This window comes from Littorina saxatilis, linkage group LG6 (genome assembly GCF_037325665.1).
Source record: "Littorina saxatilis isolate snail1 linkage group LG6, US_GU_Lsax_2.0, whole genome shotgun sequence".
In the NCBI taxonomy this organism is placed as follows: Eukaryota; Metazoa; Mollusca; class Gastropoda; order Littorinimorpha; family Littorinidae; genus Littorina; species Littorina saxatilis.
In genome coordinates this window covers 36,273,012-36,293,011 of record NC_090250.1, presented here as the reverse complement: position 1 = coordinate 36,293,011, position 20,000 = coordinate 36,273,012, and the positions used below count along the sequence as shown (strand labels likewise).

The window sequence follows — 20,000 nt, the reverse complement described above, 5'->3', positions numbered from 1 at the left end:
GTGTGTGTGTGCGTGTGTGTGTGTGTGTGTGTGTGTGTGTGTGTGTGTGTGTGTGGGTGTGTGTGTGTGTCCATTTTCGGATATCACTACGTCAGAGGCACAGGTTTGCCCGAAAATCGTTCCTGGGGAAAATATCCAAGTTATCCAGGACTCGGAGGTGTGTATACAATACATTTTTTCGTGACTTACGTGAAGTATTCGTCACTTGGTAGTTTGTAGAGGCTGGAGAGATCACAGTCACTCAAGTTGGACTGCGTCATATTGTAAGTCAGTGACGTCATGTTCATCCCTGTGGTATCCAACCAATCGTTGACGCATGTCTTGTTGAAATAGTCTGGCAAAAAGAAACAACAATGCGCAATGCAAGATTCTCCTGCATAAATATAAACACGTCAGAAACGTCAGTAATTGATTAAACTTTATGTTAAAGTCATGGTTACATGAGAATGGATCAAAACAGGGAAATGGAGGAGAGGCAAGACAAGTACAGAGACAAAGATCAGAGGGGGGAGGGGGAACAGTAATAGTAAATAACAGCTACACAGATATCTAAACTAAAATATTATAAAATGAATTGAAAAAAAAGAGTAAAGCTTCAAACCGCACACGCACACACAGACACAGACACACAGACACAAACACACACACAGACACAAACACACACACACACACACACACACACACACTTACACACACACACACACATACACACCCACATACACACACACACACACCCACTTCCCCTCAACCACCCCCCAACCACCTCCCCCCTCTCCCCACACACACACGCACATACACACACAACACTCTCTCTGTGTCTGTCACAGTCCTGCAGTCTATTTTGTGTAATGCCTTGTTATGGATATCTGTGCCGTGAACTTGAAATGGGAAGGTGAACGCTATGTTACTTGGCCTCCAATTAATTTTCAAGTGGAGTGTTTTCATGTGTGTTATATAACCGAACAAACACGAACAGACGTAGGCTACGCACAGCTACACGCACAGATGTCCGTATGTACACAGATACATACAGACAGACAGACAGACAGACAGACAGACAGACAGACAGACAGACAGACAGACAGACAGATGCACAGGCAGATAGGTAGAAACGCGCGCACGCAAGTACTCACGCACGCATACACGCACGCACAGACGCACGCACTCACTCACGCACGCACGCACGCGCACAAACACACATACACACACACACACACACACACACACACACACACACACACACACACACACGCATGCGTCCTCGCTTATGCACTATGTGGAATATCTGTGCCGTGACCTACAGTATCAGTCCCCAATCAGGCTATATTAATAGTTAGCGGCTTTCGAATAATCCAACTTTAGTTACAAGGCACTCAATTTCATTTGGAGTGTTTGCAAGTAGGCTACGTAGTCGCTTTTGTCTTTGTCCCACAAACGGGGTGCGAACTAGGGCCATCCTTGAGCTGTGTTAACTGGCACCGTTGTTTGAACAAGATCAAGAAAAGAAAAGAACAATACGAATACGAATACGAATACTTTATTATCTCATACAGAGAAATTTCAGTGTGGTGCACATTAAAAGACAAAACAAATAATAAGACAACAGATAAAAATACCATACGAAGCATACTACACTCGCGCACGCATATGTACACTAACAGGAATAGTAACATGATTCCAAATAGGTTAATTGCCGTCAGCTGTAGCTAAAAGTTTAACGCTAAAAACTATCATTATCACAGGACTAGATATGTCATTGAACAATATTTATCACAGGACTAGTCATTCAAGGGTTATCACACTCAGCATAAGGGTGCACATAAAAAATATTCATCACAGAAATCAATGCATATGTTCACCGGCACACATACTAGTTTTAATTAACTTAGGTATTTAAAAAGCCAATTGACTTTGGAATAAAACTGTTCTTAGTTCTGAGCGTGCGGAATCTGGGAGTGCGGAGGCGACGTCCTGAGGGCAGGACCTCAAAGTGGTGAGCGAGCACATGACTACTATCCTGGATGATGCAGCGGGCCTTTCGCACCACACGTCGTTCATACAGCACAGTCAATCCTTCCTGTCTCACCCCCACAATCTTACCACATGTGTTCACCACCCGCCCAAGCACATTCTTACTCTTCACACACAGACCTCCATACCAGCAGATGAAAGAGAAGTGAGAATGGATTCAATGAATGAAGTATAGAATGTTTGGAGGATGCGGCTGTTGATGTTCAGACTTCTGAGCTTTTGTAAGCAGTAGATTCTTGACTGACACTTCTTGTGGATAGCTTTAGTGTTTGAGGAGAAATTTAGTTTGTTGTCAATGACTGTACCGAGATATTTGTATTCAGTCACTCGCTCAACTTTCACACCATCTATGTACAAATCTGAAACTGTAGCTGGGTTTTTGCGAAAGTCAATAACTAGCTCTTTTGTTTTTGTCACATTTAGGGCTAAATAGTTATCTTTACACCAGGAGCTGAAATTTTGAACTTCAGAAAAATAAACAGAATCAGAGTCAGACAGGTCTTCAAGGGCAGAATCGTCAGAATATTTCACAAGAGGGGTCGTAACAGTGCCTTGACAATCGTTAGTGTATAATGTGAACAGAACTGGAGACAATACTGTGCCCTGAGGGGCTCCAGTAGAAGTACTAACTATGGATGAAAGTGCGCTATGGAAACGGACGGACTGGGTTCTGTTCACTAGAAACTGTGTGATCCAAAGGACGAGTCTGGGAGTGACGTTGTAAGAAAGCAGTTTTTGAACAAGCAGGTGAGGTTGTATTGTGTTGAAAGCAGATGAAAAGTCTATAAATAGAATACGGACGAAGGAACCAGGTTTTTGGCTCACGTAAGTGTAGCCTATGCGATGCTAACTTTTGTCTGTCTGTGCGTGCGTGCGTGCGTGTGTGTGTGTGTGTGTGTGTGTGTGTGTGATATAGAGCTTAATCAACGAGTTGTCGTCATTGTTTAAGCTATTTATACAACGAACAACACGGGTCGAACATGCAGTCATGCAGACGACATTTGGTAGGCAATTTCATTTCAGCCTAATCACTCAGAGTGTCAAATGCGCGTCATTCAAATAGTCCCTATTCTTTTACTTTATTCTTAGTCTCCGACTCGTCGGCATTATACTTGTCTCGTCTAAATATCGGACCCCATTGCTACGATTAAAACACAATAGCGTTTATATAGCTATTCTGACATTACATTCTGTGTTAAAATCATGTTTTTGTCAGCAACAAGGACCAGAATGGTCCATGTCGTTGATAGCAGACGACGGTTCCCTTTCCGCATGAAGCCACGGAAATAACCGAACATTGAAAAACCCACGGACATGTATTACGGAGAAAACTCGGGATAACCGGATGTTTAGCATTACGTCAATATCCTAGGAATCATATGACGTCATGACGTATCATGCTTGCCTACGTAGATTGTATGTTTGAAAGTCTGACTTCTGTTGTGAATTCGCGTGGTGAAGACTGCGGTAAATCTGTAGATGATAAGAGAACAAGGATTGTCTCAGAAGAAACGACTAAATGTTTCAGACCGGTAACTTCATTTCAACATTGCACTATATAATGGACGTTCTATGTGACAGGAGAGTTTGCTGATTTTGTGTTAAACATTGGAGAGATCGTCTGCTAGAATCAGAGATAGGTCGCTTCAGATTGCAGCTTCTGGAAATTTGCAAGGTTTGTTGCCTGTTAAAGAACTGGATTTTACACGTAATGTATGTCATGTACAGTAAGCAACAACAAAAACACACACAAAGCAAATGGCATCGTCTGTCGACTAGTCACATAAACAAACCTGGCGAGGTATGCGTGTACTTCATACACGTCAGCCATTGTTGTTACAGTTTTGAGTCAACGTTGTACGTATTCTTCCGCAACAGGGTCCAATCGTCTGGGTTTCAAATGTTCTAAAAATAAATTCTAGTGTTGATTATTTTTTAGCCCTCTTTATTCTTACTTCGAATAATCCACGTGTGATTTTTGGGTGTAATCAAAGTAGTTCGTTCTAATTTCTCACTTGTCTAAAAATAATCAACTAGATTTAATCCACCCCTCGGTTGCATTACAGGAGTTGTATAAGTGAACAGCTCAGATCATGGGTCAATAAAGTGTTACACAGATGGTCAAAATTAAAGTACAAGATATTGCACTGGAAGTGGTACTACACTGTTGCTTAGTGTCTGTATGAAACTACAAGGTGAAAATAGAAAAAGAAAAACACGATTCTTGACTTTGATGCGCTTTTTTCTGCTCGTAAACACACATTCTTCTACTCATCACAGCATGCCCCATTATTGAGTTTAAAACACCAATTAAATTTGTTTTGAATAAAACTCACAATTTTACAATAAGAATTTAGAGACCTGAATCAATTAGGTATATCATACTTAGTTTGACTTTTGCAAAACTAAGTAATTACACATTTAATTGAATCAGTCAGACAGACGGAGACATAGAGAGACAGACAGAGGGCAAACACAAATCTGAGAAAGAAACCCCTTTAAAAATGTTACCATGTTTGAAATGAAACATCGCAAGGTGAAGCCATAATTCATCACCTTTCAGTATGACGTCATGAGCGTGTTCCACACTTGAAATGACGTGCTTTTGGAGCTTGGAAGTATAATTTCCATTCAACGATCCGAGTTTGTTAAGTTTGAGCATATTTTCAACGTCAAACACCATGAAACTATATATATTTGGAATCAGAAAATGATAAGGAATAGATAGAAGTTGCTTTTAAGTGTCTTTTTTCATAAATAAAGATAGTGGTTATTTATCGGTTTTCTTCATTTTTAAGCATAATTATCAATACAAAACAACAAAACTATATAGTTTTAGATACAGGACGCAATAGGGAATACACCAATATAAATTTTCTGTTTCAAATATTAGTTTTTAAAAATGTAAAAAAAATGACATATTTCGAACAAACATTTCAATAACAAAACTTTAAGTGACCAAGCTGAAATGCAATCCCATAATCCGGCCAAGATCTGAGATTGTGTGATAAGAAATTCGATCAAATTGATGAAAAACTGTAACTGTGAAAGTGCTGCCTCGACCTTTTGGCAAACGATAAAATATGACGTCATCAAACTGTCCTATCAATAAACGGAAAAAACCTTCTATGAGAAAATCCAATCAAAAATATCCATATCAAATTTCATAAAGATCCACTCAGTATATTATGAGATATGATCTGCAGTGTGAAAAAAAACAATCTCACGCCCATAACGCAACTTATTTGGTCGTGTTCTGCCGATACTATAATGTTTTTCTTTCCTAAAACACACTATAATAGTAGCCCTTCCCAATGTCTATGCTAAAACTGACTTGTCTGTGTTGTCAATGATTTTGCAACAGTGTGAGAACAAAAAGTTTAACAAATCTCACGCCCATAACGTTGTGACACAAAAACTCATTTGGTCGTGTTCTGCCGATACTATAATGTTTTTCTTTCTTAAAACACACTATAATAGTAGCCCTTCCCAAATGCAATGCTAAAAATGACTGGTCTGTGTTGTCAATGATTTTCTGCGAGAATGCGATCTGTTTGTCGCAAAGACCGTGTGACACGAAAGTTATGAGCGGAAGACAAATCTGCTGAGTGCAATTACGTTTCAGAAGATAGTTGGTTAAAACAGTTTATCACTCAGACACGCAAAGGAACACTATAACTTTATTATTCAGGCCATATATTTGCTTTCCTTTGTCATGTATGAAAGCACTGGCCTTGGTTGAAGAAAGTGACCTGACGCTGTGCAACAAATGTGTCGCCATTTTCCGCCGTGTTTTGTAAATAAAACGTGTTTACTACCCACACATAAAAAACGATGCTGTTGGTTCTTTTTATTTTCTTATTGTTTGATTCATGCTTAGCAGTTTAGTATGCTTTGTTTTCTTCTCAATTCAATGGATGGCTATAAAATAAGCATTTAAATGTGAAGGTGTTAACATTACCCATGATCTGAGCTGTTCACATATTAAAGAAACTTTAACATTTCCGAGTCTATGGATAAAGCTCGCATAAGAAGATTACGTCTCGGTCAAAAGTGTCTGACGTGTGTGATAGAAACTTTAACATTTGAAGACGTCACATTATGACGTAAGAGGGTTAGACGTCACGCGAAGGAATTACTGAAAGTCTCGGTCATTGTTATTGTGAGCGGGCCGAGACTAGTTGGCAGATCTAGTGTCTCGCTTTCTTGCACAGTTTCACCTAGATCACACCGGTGACACTGTGACGGTTCCCCTACGCTTTGTGTCCGGTGCCCTGACCCTTTGTGTTCGGTTCCCACTCGGTTCCCACACGCCAAAATTCGCGGACAAAACATCCATTTATGGTAGTATTAGGCAATGTTGCTCTCTGAGAATGGTCTTGTTAGATCTGTGAGTGTTTACACTACATGCCTAGGTGCTGTTGGATTGAAGGTTTTTGATATTTTAGCCGTTATTAGGTAGAATGCCTTCCACTTTACTGCAAAACTGCATAATTCGTAGCATCGGCAAGAAATATCCTACCAAAAAATGCCTGCTTGGAACTGTCGTTGGTCCAGCAAAAAGTTCAACATGTCTGTAGCAGACAGCCCAAGTTTCAAGATTGTAGGGCCATCCAAACAGCCGTAATAATAAAAACAACAAAAGTAGTCAGTGAAATTGGCTGTGTTCGGTCCCCACACACTTTTGTGACGTAGGCGTGACGGTTCCCATAATTCATTGTGTCGGTCCCCACTTTCTGTGTCGGACCCCACTTTCGACCTAATTCTCTGTGACGGACCCCACAACCAGCCTATTTTGTGTCGGTCCCCACACCTTCTTGGATTTATGACTTGCCGGTTACTTGTATCATTGTATTCATTGAATCTAATTGTCTCGGAGTTATTTTTCAGCAAAAACCGGCAAGGCAGCACCTTTTGTGATACCAAGTAAGTCAGATGACATCAGTATGTGTGTGTATGTGTGTGTGAGAGAGAGAGAGAGAGAGAGAGAGAGAGAGAGAGAGAGAGAGAGAGAGAGAGAGAGAGAGAGAGAGAGAGAGAGAGAGACTAACTTTATTAGTTTATGCCACAAATAATATATAACATTATTTATCTCTGGGACGGTTCCCAGTATACCAGCAAATTATGTGTTGATCCACCCACACCTTCTTGAACTGGCCTTCCCAATATCTACTCTTAGTCTTAAGGCCTTGGAGATATGCAATTTGGCACATTTTTAAAATAAAAGATCCACCTGTCGTATGTGAGATTCAGTTTTCAGAGCAAAATGCTGCCCAGGGACTTCTAGTGGTGATTGGAAAAAAAAAAGAGTACTTGCCTGTGTCAAGTATGTGTCTTTATCCACGCTTGTTGTAAGAGGCAACTTTTCCCAGCTCCTTGTGTTCATGACTGCTTTCTCTTAAAATTAATTACTTTATGACAGTCAGAATACAATGGAACAAGGCTACATAAACCCTGACAGCCTACGACAACGGCCCGACTAAGGCTCAACACCGCGCCAATAAATTCAGCATTGGGCCAATGTTGGGCCATGATTGCTCCGTTTTCGTAGGCTATCAGGGTCAAAGATACATATTGGTAAACTAGTAAAATACATGTTCAGCATCATCAGCAATACCACAAAAGGATTAAAACAAGAAATTCCTCCGATAGGAACTACACCCCCGTCAAAGGGAAATAACCTTCTCAGTTGGTGGCAGTGAGAATGGTTATTTCCCTTTGACCAACGGGGGTGTCCGTCTATACCAGGCCTTGTATAATTTTAATCCACCAATAACTCCCTAACCGTGTGTTTGACTGGTCCCAATTTTTGTAAGGACCGTCTCAGGAATGTATAGAACCTGTTCACCAAGTTTGGTGACGATCGGTCCGTTCATTCTTGAGATCTACTTGCGAACACAAACACATCGAGTGAAACCTATACACACCCATAGGGGGTGTAAAAATCCTATTAGCTGTATGTCAGCGGCACAATGCAACCAGAACCAGCGTTTATGTGGAGTGATCGGGTGCTGGTCACTACCGCGAGCGTCACTACCGCGAGTACCACTACCGCGTCTCACACTAAAGTTGTGTTTCCGTACCCGCGATAGCGTTTTTCCAGCGGTGCGACGAAAATCAAGCACATAGAAAATGACCAGGAGTGTTTCCACACGCGCGACGCGTTAGCGGCGCGACAAGCGGCAAGCGACGCGATTTTTTTGAAAGGGTCCTGGAGCGATTTTTTCGCGTTGTCGCGCGGCAACGCGGGAGTTTACAGATTTTACCGCATGTTTAAAACGCAAGTACGGAAACACGTCACGCGTTTGCGCGCGTTTTCTTTTGTCGCTGCCGCTGTCGCGGGTACGGAAACAGAACTTACCGCGAGTACGACACTACCGCGAGTACGACACTACCGCGAGTATAACACTACCGCGTGTCACACTACCGCGAGTATAACATTACCGCGTGTCATTTTATGACTTCCATGGCTGAAGGCAAAGGTTGAAATGTTTCCTTGAAATATAAAACAACAAGAAGGGCAAAGCCCATACGACTCACATGCTTTACACATTTTTCCTACCAAAATACATGTGACCTTGACCCAAGGTCAAGGTCATCCAAGGTCATGCAACACAAAGCTGTTAATTCAAGACATAGGAAGTACAATGGTGCTTATTGGCTCTTTCTACCATGAGATATGGTCACTTTTAGTGGTTCACTACCTTATTTTGGTCACATTTCATAAGGGTCAAAGTGACCTTGACCTTGATCATATGTGACCGAATGTGTCTCATGATGAAAGCATAACATGTGCCCCACATAATTTTTAAGTTTGAAACAGTTATCTTCCATAGTTCAGGGTCAAGGTCACTTCAAAATATGTATACAATCCAACTTTGAAGAGCTCCTGTGACCTTGACCTTGAAGCAAGGTAAACCAAACTGGTATCAAAAGATGGGGCTTACTTTGCCCTATATATCATATATAGGTGAGGTATTGAATCTCAAAAACTTCAGAGAAAATGGGAAAAATATGAAAAATAGCTGTTTTTTAGGCAACATTTATGGCCCCTGCGACCTTGACCTTGAAGCAAGGTCAAGATGCTATGTATGTTTTTTGGGGCCTTGTCATCATACACCATCTTGCCAAATTTGGTACTGATAGACTGAATAGTGTCCAAGAAATATCCAACGTTAAAGTTTTCCGGACGGACGGACGGACGTCCGGACGTCCGGACGGACGGACGGACGGACGGACGACTCGGGTGAGTACATAGACTCACTTTTGCTTCGCATGTGAGTCAAAAAGGCCTGGTCTGTTCTCTGAACACTAATTCAATGTTTGTCATGCTAACCAAGAACTCAAAACGATCAGAACACACTATCAGAATACATATAGAATGGGTTGCTTCCAATCAAAGCCGTTAGAACACAAACTCACAAGAAGTAAGTTTGCATGCGTTCTCTCTACGGTTATGGTACTCGCGGTTGTGGTACGCGCGGTAGTGTGACACGCGGCAGTGTTATACTCGCGGTAGTGTCGTACTCGTGGTAGTGTGACACGCGGTAGTGTTACACGCGGTAGTGTCGTACTCGCCGTAGTGTGACACGCGGTAGTGACGCTCGCGGTAGTGTCGCATAACCGGAGTGATCTGGAAAGGTGTCAATCTCTCTCTCTCTCTCTCTCTCTCTCTCTCTCTCTCTCTCTCTCTCTCTCTCTCTCTCTCTCTCTCTCTCTCTCTCTCTCTCTCTCTCTCTCTCACACACACACACACACACATACTGATGTCATCTGACTTACTTGGTATCACAAAAGGTGCTGCCTTGCCGGTTTTTGCTGAAAAATAACTCCGAGACAATTAGATTCAATGAATACAATGATACAAGTAACCGGCAAGTCATAAATCCAAGAAGGTGTGGGGACCGACACAAAATAGGCTGGTTGTGGGGTCCGTCACAGAGAATTAGGTCGAAAGTGGGGTCCGACACAGAAAGTGGGGACCGACACAATGAATTATGGGAACCGTCACGCCTACGTCACAAAAGTGTGTGGGGACCGAACACAGCCAATTTCACTGACTACTTTTGTTGTTTTTATTATTACGGCTGTTTGGATGGCCCTACAATCTTGAAACTTGGGCTGTCTGCTACAGACATGTTGAACTTTTTGCTGGACCAACGACAGTTCCAAGCAGGCATTTTTTGGTAGGATATTTCTTGCCGATGCTACGAATTATGCAGTTTTGCAGTAAAGTGGAAGGCATTCTACCTAATAACGGCTAAAATATCAAAAACCTTCAATCCAACAGCACCTAGGCATGTAGTGTAAACACTCACAGATCTAACAAGACCATTCTCAGAGAGCAACATTGCCTAATACTACCATAAATGGATGTTTTGTCCGCGAATTTTGGCGTGTGGGAACCGAGTGGGAACCGAACACAAAGGGTCAGGGCACCGGACACAAAGCGTAGGGGAACCGTCACAGTGTCACCGGTGTGCTAGATGCTTACTGTGTGTGTGTGTGTGTGTGTGTGTGTGTGTGTGTGTGTGTGTGTGTGTGTGTGTGTGTGTGTGTGTGTGTGTGTGTGTGTGTGTGTATGTGTGACGGAGTGATTGAGTTTGTGTTACTGTTTGTCGATTTCTTACGTGAGCCTTGAAGGCTTCGCCTCTTGTTCTAAGTGACTATATGCTTGTTGCAGAAGTGTGAGTGTGGCGTCATCTGTACCTCTGTTTTTCTTGTAGGCAAACTGAAAAGGGTCCATGAAAGGTTGTGTGCAGTTGAGAAGACGAGGCAGAAGGATGCGTTCAAAACATTTCATTACTACCGAAGTGAGGGCAACTGGACGATAGTCATTGAGCTGTTTGTTTCTAGTGTTTTTAGGAACGGGACAGATGGTTGACTTTTTCCACACATCAGGAACAATACAGTCCCTGAGTGACCAAGTGAAAAGCTGACTGAAAACTACAGACAACTGTGCTGCACACCACTTCAAGGTCCTGCCCCCAAGACCATCAGAAACACAGACACACACACACACACACACACACACACACACACACACTTACACACACACACACATACACACCCACATACACACACACACACACTTCCCCTCAACCACCCCCCAACCACCCTCCCCCCTCTCCCCACACACACACGCACATACACACACAACACTCTGTGTCTGTCACAGTCCTGCAGTCTATTTTGTGCAATGCCTTGTTATGGATATCTGTGCCGTGAACTTGAAATGAGAAGGTGAACGCTATGTTACTTGGCCTCCAATTAATTTTCAAGTGGAGTGTTTTCATGTGTGTTATAGAACCGAACAAACACGAACAGACGTAGACTACGCACAGCTACACGCACAGATGTCCGTATGTACACAGATACATACAGACAGACAGACAGACAGACAGATGCACAGGCAGATAGGTAGAATCGCGCGCACGCAAGTACTCACGCACGCATACACGCACGCACAGACGCACGCACTCACTCACGCACGCACGCACGCGCACAAACACACATACACACAAACACACACACACACACACACACACACACACACACACACACGCATGCGCCCTCGCTTATGCACTATGTGGAATATCTGTGCCGTGACCTACAGTATCAGTCCCCAATCAGGCTATATTAATAGTTAGCGGCTTTCGAATAATCCAACTTTAGTTACAAGGCACTCAATTTCATTTGGAGTGTTTGCAAGTAGGCTACGTAGTCGCTTTCGCCTTTGTCGCACAAACGGGGTGCGAACTAGGGCCATCCTTGAGCTGTGTTAACTGGCACCGTTGTTTGAACAAGATCAAGAAAAGAAAAGAACAGAAGACATAGAAACAGGCAGACATACTGACAGACAGACTGACAAACAGACAGACAGACAGACAGACATACTGTCAGACAGACTGACAAACAGACAGACAGACAGACAGACAAGTAAGCAGGCAGGCATACACACACACACACACACACACACACACACACACACACACACACACACACACACAGTGCACCCCAACCCCAACACCCCACCCCTATGCACACTTCTCCCCCTATCAATATAATAATACACTATCATGAGTGCGATATCACCTTACCCAGCGTTGTATTAACCTTCTCCGAGTCAGTCAGGTTGGACAGCGCCGGTTTGCCCGTGATACAGTACTCCGTGTTCCAGGTGTTGTCGCACGTTGACCAGGGCAAGGGGTCATCCAAACTGGTGAGGGAGATGAGCATGTAGTACAGGCCGTACGTGATGATCACGTTGTAGTACAAACACACCACCAGAGAAATCAGCACCATGCCGAAGCCTATACCTGTTGAAACATAACACAGATTGATCTTCAATTGAACAGACACACCACTAGGCACCATACCGAAGCCTATACCTTCTGGTATCCTATGGAACAGACACACCAGCAGGGAAATCAGCACCATGCCGGAGCCTATACCTGTTAAAACAGAACACAGATTGATCTTTAATTGAACAGACACACCACTATAGGCATCATACCGAAGCCTATACCTTCTGGTATGCTATGGAACAGACACACCAGCAGGGAAATCAGCACCATGCCGAAGCCCATGCCTGTTGAAATAGAACACAGAGCGATGAAGGTACAATGGAACAGACACACCACCAGGAATCATACAGAAGCCTATACCTTCTGGTATACTATGGAACAGACGACAGACACACCACCAGAGAAATCAGAACCATGCCGAAGCCGATACCTGTTAAAAAATAACACAGATTGATCTTCAATTGAACAGACACACCACTAGATAGGCACCATACCGAAGCCTATACCTTCTGGTATACTATGGAACAGACACACCAGCAGGGAAATCAGCACCATGCCGAAGCCTATACCTGTTGAAACATAACACAGATTGATCTTCAATTAAACAGACACACCACTATAGGCACCATACCGAAGCCTATACCTTCTGGTATACTATGGAACAGACACACCAGCAGGGAAATCAGCACCATGCCGAAGCCTATACCTGTTGAAACATAACACAGACTGATCTTCAATTAAACAGACACACCACTAGGCATCATATCGAAGCCTATACCTTCTGGTATCCTATGGAACAGACACACCAGCAGGGAAATCAGCACCATGCCGAAGCCTATACCTGTTGAAACATAACACAGATTGATCTTCAATTAAACAGACACACCACTATAGGCATCATACCGAAGCCTATACCTTCTGGTATGCTATGGAACAGACACACCACTATAGGCATCATACCGAAGCCTATACCTTCTGGTATGCTATGGAACAGACACACCACTATAGGCATCATACCGAAGCCTATACCTTCTGGTATACTATGGAACAGACACACATCTAGACAAATCAGCACCATGCCGAAGCCTATACCTGTTAAAACAGAACACAGATTGATCTTCAATTGAACAGACACACCACTATAGACATCATACCGAAGCCTATACCTTCTGGTATGCTATGGAACAGACACACCTCTAGACAAATCAGCACCATGCCGAAGCCCATGCCTGTTGATATAGAACACAGAGCGATGAAGGTACAATGGAACAGACACACCACCAGGAATCATACTGAAGCCTGAACCTTCTGGTATACTATGGAACGGACGACAGACTCACCACCAGAGAAATCAGAACCATGCCGAAGCCGATACCTGTTGAAACAGAACACAGATTGATCTTCAACTGAACAGACACAACACCTGGCATCATACCGAAGCAAATACCTTTAACAGACAGTACACCAGCAGAGAAATCAGCACCACGCCGACGCCTATGCCTGTTGAAATAGAACAGAGATTGATCGTCAGTTCAACAGACACACCAACAGGCATCATACCGAAGCCTATACTTTCTGATATAACGAAATAGATACACCATGATGTACTTCTACACGTCTAAAATATCAGAATATAAATAAGCTACTTTTATCATTTTGTATGAAGATCGGACGACAGTGTTTTAACATTGCAGGGTCATTATTACAATAATTATGCGGGGATATAGCTATTCTGATGGACACGTGGGGGAATTTGGGGGCTGTGATTGGATGGTCTCTTTTATCCCTTTTCCGATCATCAAAGCATAATGCTACGGAAGTCGGCCATTTTTGCCAATATCCAAAAGCATATTGGCAATAACAAAGACACCGGCACGGTTGGCCTAGTGGTAAGGCGTCCGCCCCGTGATCGGGAGGTCGTGGGTTCGAACCCCGGCCGGGTCATACCTAAGACTTTAAAATTGGCAATCTAGTGGCTGCTCCGCCTGGCGTCTGGCATTATGGGGTTAGTGATAGGACTGGTTGGTCCGGTGTCAGAATAATGTGACTGGGTGAGACATGAAGCCTGTGCTGCGACTTCTGTCTTGTGTGTGGCGCACGTTATATGTCAAAGCAGCACCGCCCTGGTATGGCCCTTCGTGGTCGGCTGGGCGTTAAGCAAACAAACAAACAAATAACAAAGACGCATGGTTCCGGTTTACCCATCTGTACCACACGATGTTTCAATCGACAACAGCATACACTGACAACTTGAAATTCTTCTCGGGAATGTTTTTCAGCTTTACAAATGTCGATAGCATACCCTTTTCCGCTAACTTCCCGATGAAACAGGACTAAACCAATCATTTTCTGTCCCTAAACACCACAAAATGCCCAAAGTCGAAAGATGTAGTACAAACAGGGGAGTAAAACGGAACAGCCGTTTTTGTGTGCCTGTGTGAGCTCAGTTGCTGACTGACACAAACTTTCGAATTCGGCTTTTCTTATCTCGTAACTCCACACTAAATACCCCACTTCCCCTCTGAAGTATTGATGTACAACCCACGGCACTAACATTCATGTAGTCGTTTATAACTAAGGTTGAAAAATTCGCTTCATGACGAGACAAGTATAAATGCCATTCACCCAAACTGAAAACTTCGCTGCCGTCTGCTCGCGTTGTACGGATTAGCTGTTCTCTTCTCCTCCCCTTGTTGCATCCTAGTTCTTCAGTTGTTTCTAGTTTTCCGTTGTTGTGTTTTGGTCTTCTTCATAAGTAGTCTTGTTCAAAATTTAAAAAACTCAAACTTCTTTTTGTTGTATACGAATGAACTAATAAAAAGCTGTTTTACAGCTGTGTTGTCAAATCAAGTTGTTTTCCAAAGTCAGTGTGGCGCCTGCGCAAAACTAATGCGCATAAAAAACTGCGTCTGCTATTAAAAACCTGAGATCAACGCATCGACGCAAAAACTGTCATTATGTAAGTTAGTTAGTTAGTTAACTATTGCTTTTCGGGTCCAGCGGACCATAATAGGCCAAATCAGGACCCCATTATGTAAGTTTGGAACAACAAATCAAGGTCAGAACAGCTATATAATCGCTATTGTATTTTTAGCGTAGCAATAGGGTACGATATACTCGAACAAGTATAATGCGACGACTCGTCTTCGACTCGTCGGCATTATACTTGTCTCGTCTAAATATCGGACCCTATTGCTACGCTGAAAACACAATAGCTGTTAATATTGACTGAAGCCAATACCTATAGCATTGCGATATTGATTCGGTGCTTTAAGCCTGTCTTACACTGTGCCGAATATCCCTACGAATATGAAAATGTTGTATTCGGCCAAAAAAGAGACGAATGGACAGGAAAAAACAGAGAAAAATCGAAGGCTTACGAATCCTTGCGAATGTCATACGAATGGTTGCGACTGCTTGCGAATGTCTACCGATCATTGCGATTGTATACAAATCCATATACGGATCTATTACGAACGTTGCGAGTGGTCTTGAGAGTGCTGCGAGTGCTTGCAAACATTTTACGAATAAAAACGAGTATGTAATTCGCATTGTTCGTAATGTTGCTCTTACACTCTGGCGAATTGCCCTTGCGAATAGAATTCGCCAATAACTCGTAATGATCGGGACATGGTCGCAAGACATTCGTAAATGTTCTTAACCATTCGCCACCATTCGTCTCTGTTTGCGAACATTAACAACATGCTCCTAACATTCGCAAGGAAGTCATATTCTGAATGTTTCACAACGTACTCATAAGTATATTCGCAAACCATTCGTAATCATCGTAAAGGTATGCGTAGCGCTCGCAAGCATTCGTAAGGATTTTATTCGTGCACATTTTGCCAACATCTTGCGAATGGTTGCGAATTCATTACGAATTTCTCAGGAATGTTTTGACCATTTCTTCCCAATTCATAAGAATGTTGCGAAAGCCTTACGAATGCTTGCGAGTGACTGCAATTGCTTGCGAATGTTTTAAAAACAGTAAGAATATCTTGCAAACGTCTTGCAACTAAACGGCGATTTTGATGCGTATGTATTCTCAATGATCGGAACACATTCGCAAGCACTCGCAACCATTTGTAAGACATTCGCAAGGATTGGTAAGGCTTCCAATTTTTCTATATTATTCATGTCCATGTGTCTATTTTTTGCCGAATACAACATGTTCATATTCGCAAGGATATTCGGCACAATGTAAAGACAGGCATAACGAATGGTTGCGAATGGCTTGCTAGCGCCACGAATACATTGCGATGATTACAAATGTCTTGCGAGTACTAACGAGTACGTTGCGAAAAAAAATAGCAATATGCGCGAATGACTTCCTTGCGAATATTAGGAGCAAGTTGCTATGTTCAAAACAAGAGACGAATTGTAAGGAATAGTTAAGAACATTTACGAAAGTCTTGCGACCATGTCCCGATGATTGTGAATTATTGGAAAATGCTATTCGCAAGGGCAATTCGGCACAGTGTAAGAGTAGCTTTAACCTGTGTACTTCTGTGCATTTTCGCAAAATTCCGATACTCAAATGAATGCACTGCACGAGATATGTAGCCAATAAATGGAATTCTAATACCACCACTTCCAACCCCCATTACATAATTAACACACGTGCAATAAATAATTAAGGCTCGGGCCCAAAATAATAGTATTTTTTACGCGCGAAAAAATATTTAATGCACGTGCACAGGTTATGAGTAAAACGGCTTTCCATACCCATCCGCCCCACACCCATCCCCACCCCGAAGCCCTTAAGAGCATTTCACAATCTTCATTCAAATGCCGTGGTTGCTGAAATTAAGTCATTTGAACCGTTTCATAAGAAGCTCACAAAAACTAAGATCTTGACCAGCGACACGTAACTTTTGCTTTCTACTGACCTCTAAAGATGGGGCTGACCCTCCAGATGGTGATGGGACCGATGGAGGCGAACTGACCGAAACTCAGCTCGAAGAAGAACAGCGGCAGTCCGCAGATGATCAGCATGATGACGTAAGGGATAAGGAAAGCCCCTGCAAATGAGATGAAATATAAATGCATGTCATCTTATTTGTATCAACCAGTGTTAACTTCAACTGTATCTACCTATAAATGCCTTTAAGGTTTTAAAAGTCAGATTCAGTAAAAAAAAAAGATTAAAAAAAAAGGAAAAGAAAGGAAAAAAAAGCAATGATGGTGAAAATCCAAAAGTGGACTTTAAGAAGCTTTCTTTATTTTAATGATATTTTGCTTTCACGTATGACCGCCATCTTAAGACAGCCCCACCCCCACCCCCACCCCACACCCCGCACCCCGATTTGAGACCGCTCCACTTTTAATACTTTATCTTTCAAACTCGCACTTCATAACGTCTGTCAATGTAATTTCCTTTTAAGACACGATTTACTCGAATTTGGGGAGGTTTCAGGAGGAGGGGAGGGGGAGGAGGAGGGGCGATTGGGGAGGTGTTAGAAAGGGGAGGGGTAAGGGGGTCCAGTGTACGGATGTGAGGACACACCAATTGACAAGAGGCGGGCGGGGCCTGTGGGTTGGATGACGTGCTCTCAAGACTAGTAGTATAAGTAGGAAAGAAGAGCTTCCGTCACCCTGTAACCACGTGACATTCAAAACACACACGCCCCGCCCACCTCGTTTCGAGTGCCTGTGGTGAAGACAAAGCACTGACCTCCCCCGTTCTTGTAGCAGAGGTAGGGGAACCTCCAGATGTTGCCCAGCCCCACAGCGTAGCCCACACACGACATGAAGAAGTCCAGCTGACTCCCCCAGCTTGACCGCTCCATCTCTCCCCCTCCCGAATCCTCCTTCTCTCCTTCCTCCTTTCCCATGTTGACTGGACAATCCTGATAGAAAATGAACAGATGCATGCATGCACATTTGTTAGTTGTTAACGGGAAAGACACCGGCATGGTTGGCCTAGTGGTAAGGCGTCCGCCACGTGATCGGGAGGTCGTGGGTTCGAACCCCGGCCGGGTCATACCTAATACTTTAAAATTGGCAATCTAGTGGCTGCTCCGCCTGGGGTCTGGCATTATGGGGATAGTGCTAGGACTGGTTGGTCCGGTGTCAGAATAATGTGACTGGGTGAGACATGAAGCCTGTGCTGTGACTTCTGTCTTGTGTGTGGCGCACGTTAAATGTCAAAGCAGCACCTACGCCCTGATATGGCCCTTCGTGGTCGGCTGGGCAATAAGCAAACAAACAAACAAACAAACAACGGGAAAGACCGATAAAAAGAGGATGAAAGTCGCGTGTTCATTCCAACGCTTGTTATTCTCTCAGGTGCCAGGATAATGGTTCCGAATAACTCTCATTTACTCTCTTACACATGTCGTAGGCATTTAGAGAGCTTACTTCCCTTTGTTTATGAGATAAGGAAAGACAGATGACCAGAGTTGGTGTTCTGTAAAAAAAAAAAAAAAAAGCCAATATGAGAAAGAAAACGGACGCATACACAAATTCTTTCCATACCATCCCGAAGAAGGCAGTTACATGCCGAAATATTGATTTAAACTTACCTAACCTGGTTACTGGTGTGTTTTCTTTTTATTTAAGCATACACAAGTACAGACACATCTTAGATAGGGATGGTCTTATCTAATGTAAAAGCCTGGCCAGCTCTGAGACGTTGAGCCGAACTGTTTACACGAGAAGGAGTGCACCTTTAAGAATTATTAAAATTGTGACCCTCCACCACGGAATGAGTCGCATGTCACCTTTGCATGATTTTCATATTTTTACATTTTCCTAAAGAGTTTTTTATGCTCTATCCAGTGGTGAAAACCGTTTTAGAAAAGAGCCTGTGACTAAGGTGACCCTCACACTGTTACCGGACACTCCCCGGACTTATATTAAGCCCAGCGCAGAACCGCGCGAGGTGACATGCGACTCATTTCGTGGTGGAGGGTCACAAATCAGATAGTCAATGTATATAAATACAGAGTCACCTGTGGTGATCCAGTGGGTGCCTTACGATACAGTGTCACTAACCAAACTCTGCCCTCTTTCCTAACCTTTCGTTTCGTCCTGGAAGAGATTATAATGTTATCAAGGTATGCAGACAAAAACACAATGGTGTGCCCTTCGCCAGGTCATTTACAAGTGATGACCGCGCTTCATGATCGTGGTGGTGCTATCTCAGCTGTGCACACTGTGTCAACTTGTCGATCAGTTTAAAGATACTCTTCCACTTTGACACATACCAACAACCAACGCTACAACCGGGCTGCGTTTTGTGTGGAGAGGAAAATATCGAGCTGTATTGTTTTCGTAAGTGACACGACAACAAAGTTTGTTAATGACCTCTCCTCAGATCAAATTTGTTCCTACGCAGACATCTCATGACGCATTTTTGAAGGTGCATTTTAATCTGTAAAATCTGTACAGAGGAGCTGCGTTCAGCTTTCATTTGTACGATTTGTGTACCTCATTAACGATTTCTGCAGCAATATGTGCCTCTTGTAACGTGAAGTGAAATACATGTTCGCGTAACCTCTAGCTCTAGGTTTGTTTCCCGCGATAAATCATCAGTCTGACTGCGTGTGAGTTCCTTCTAAATGCACGATCGGTGTTTTCGAACATTGTCAACAACAGATACTTTTGTCTTGTTACCTTTTAAATTTTCTTCCCTTGCTTGCATTTTTTTGGGGGAAACTT

At 43.0% G+C, this 20,000-nt stretch overlaps 1 protein-coding gene across 1 annotated transcript in view; it reads right to left on the bottom strand.

The window, feature by feature from the left end:
• The window catches only part of LOC138969127 (sodium-dependent proline transporter-like), a 57,188-nt gene that overhangs the window by 29,977 nt on the left and 7,211 nt on the right, over positions 1-20,000 (bottom strand). Inside the window, exons 2-5 of the mRNA XM_070341845.1 lie at positions 18,013-18,187; positions 17,228-17,359; positions 12,132-12,350; positions 190-334 (exon numbers count right to left, since the gene is read on the bottom strand). Of these exons, the coding sequence (XP_070197946.1) occupies positions 190-334; positions 12,132-12,350; positions 17,228-17,359; positions 18,013-18,172 (656 nt within the window). The 5' untranslated portion in view covers positions 18,173-18,187. The remainder of the gene's footprint in view (positions 1-189; positions 335-12,131; positions 12,351-17,227; positions 17,360-18,012; positions 18,188-20,000) is intronic.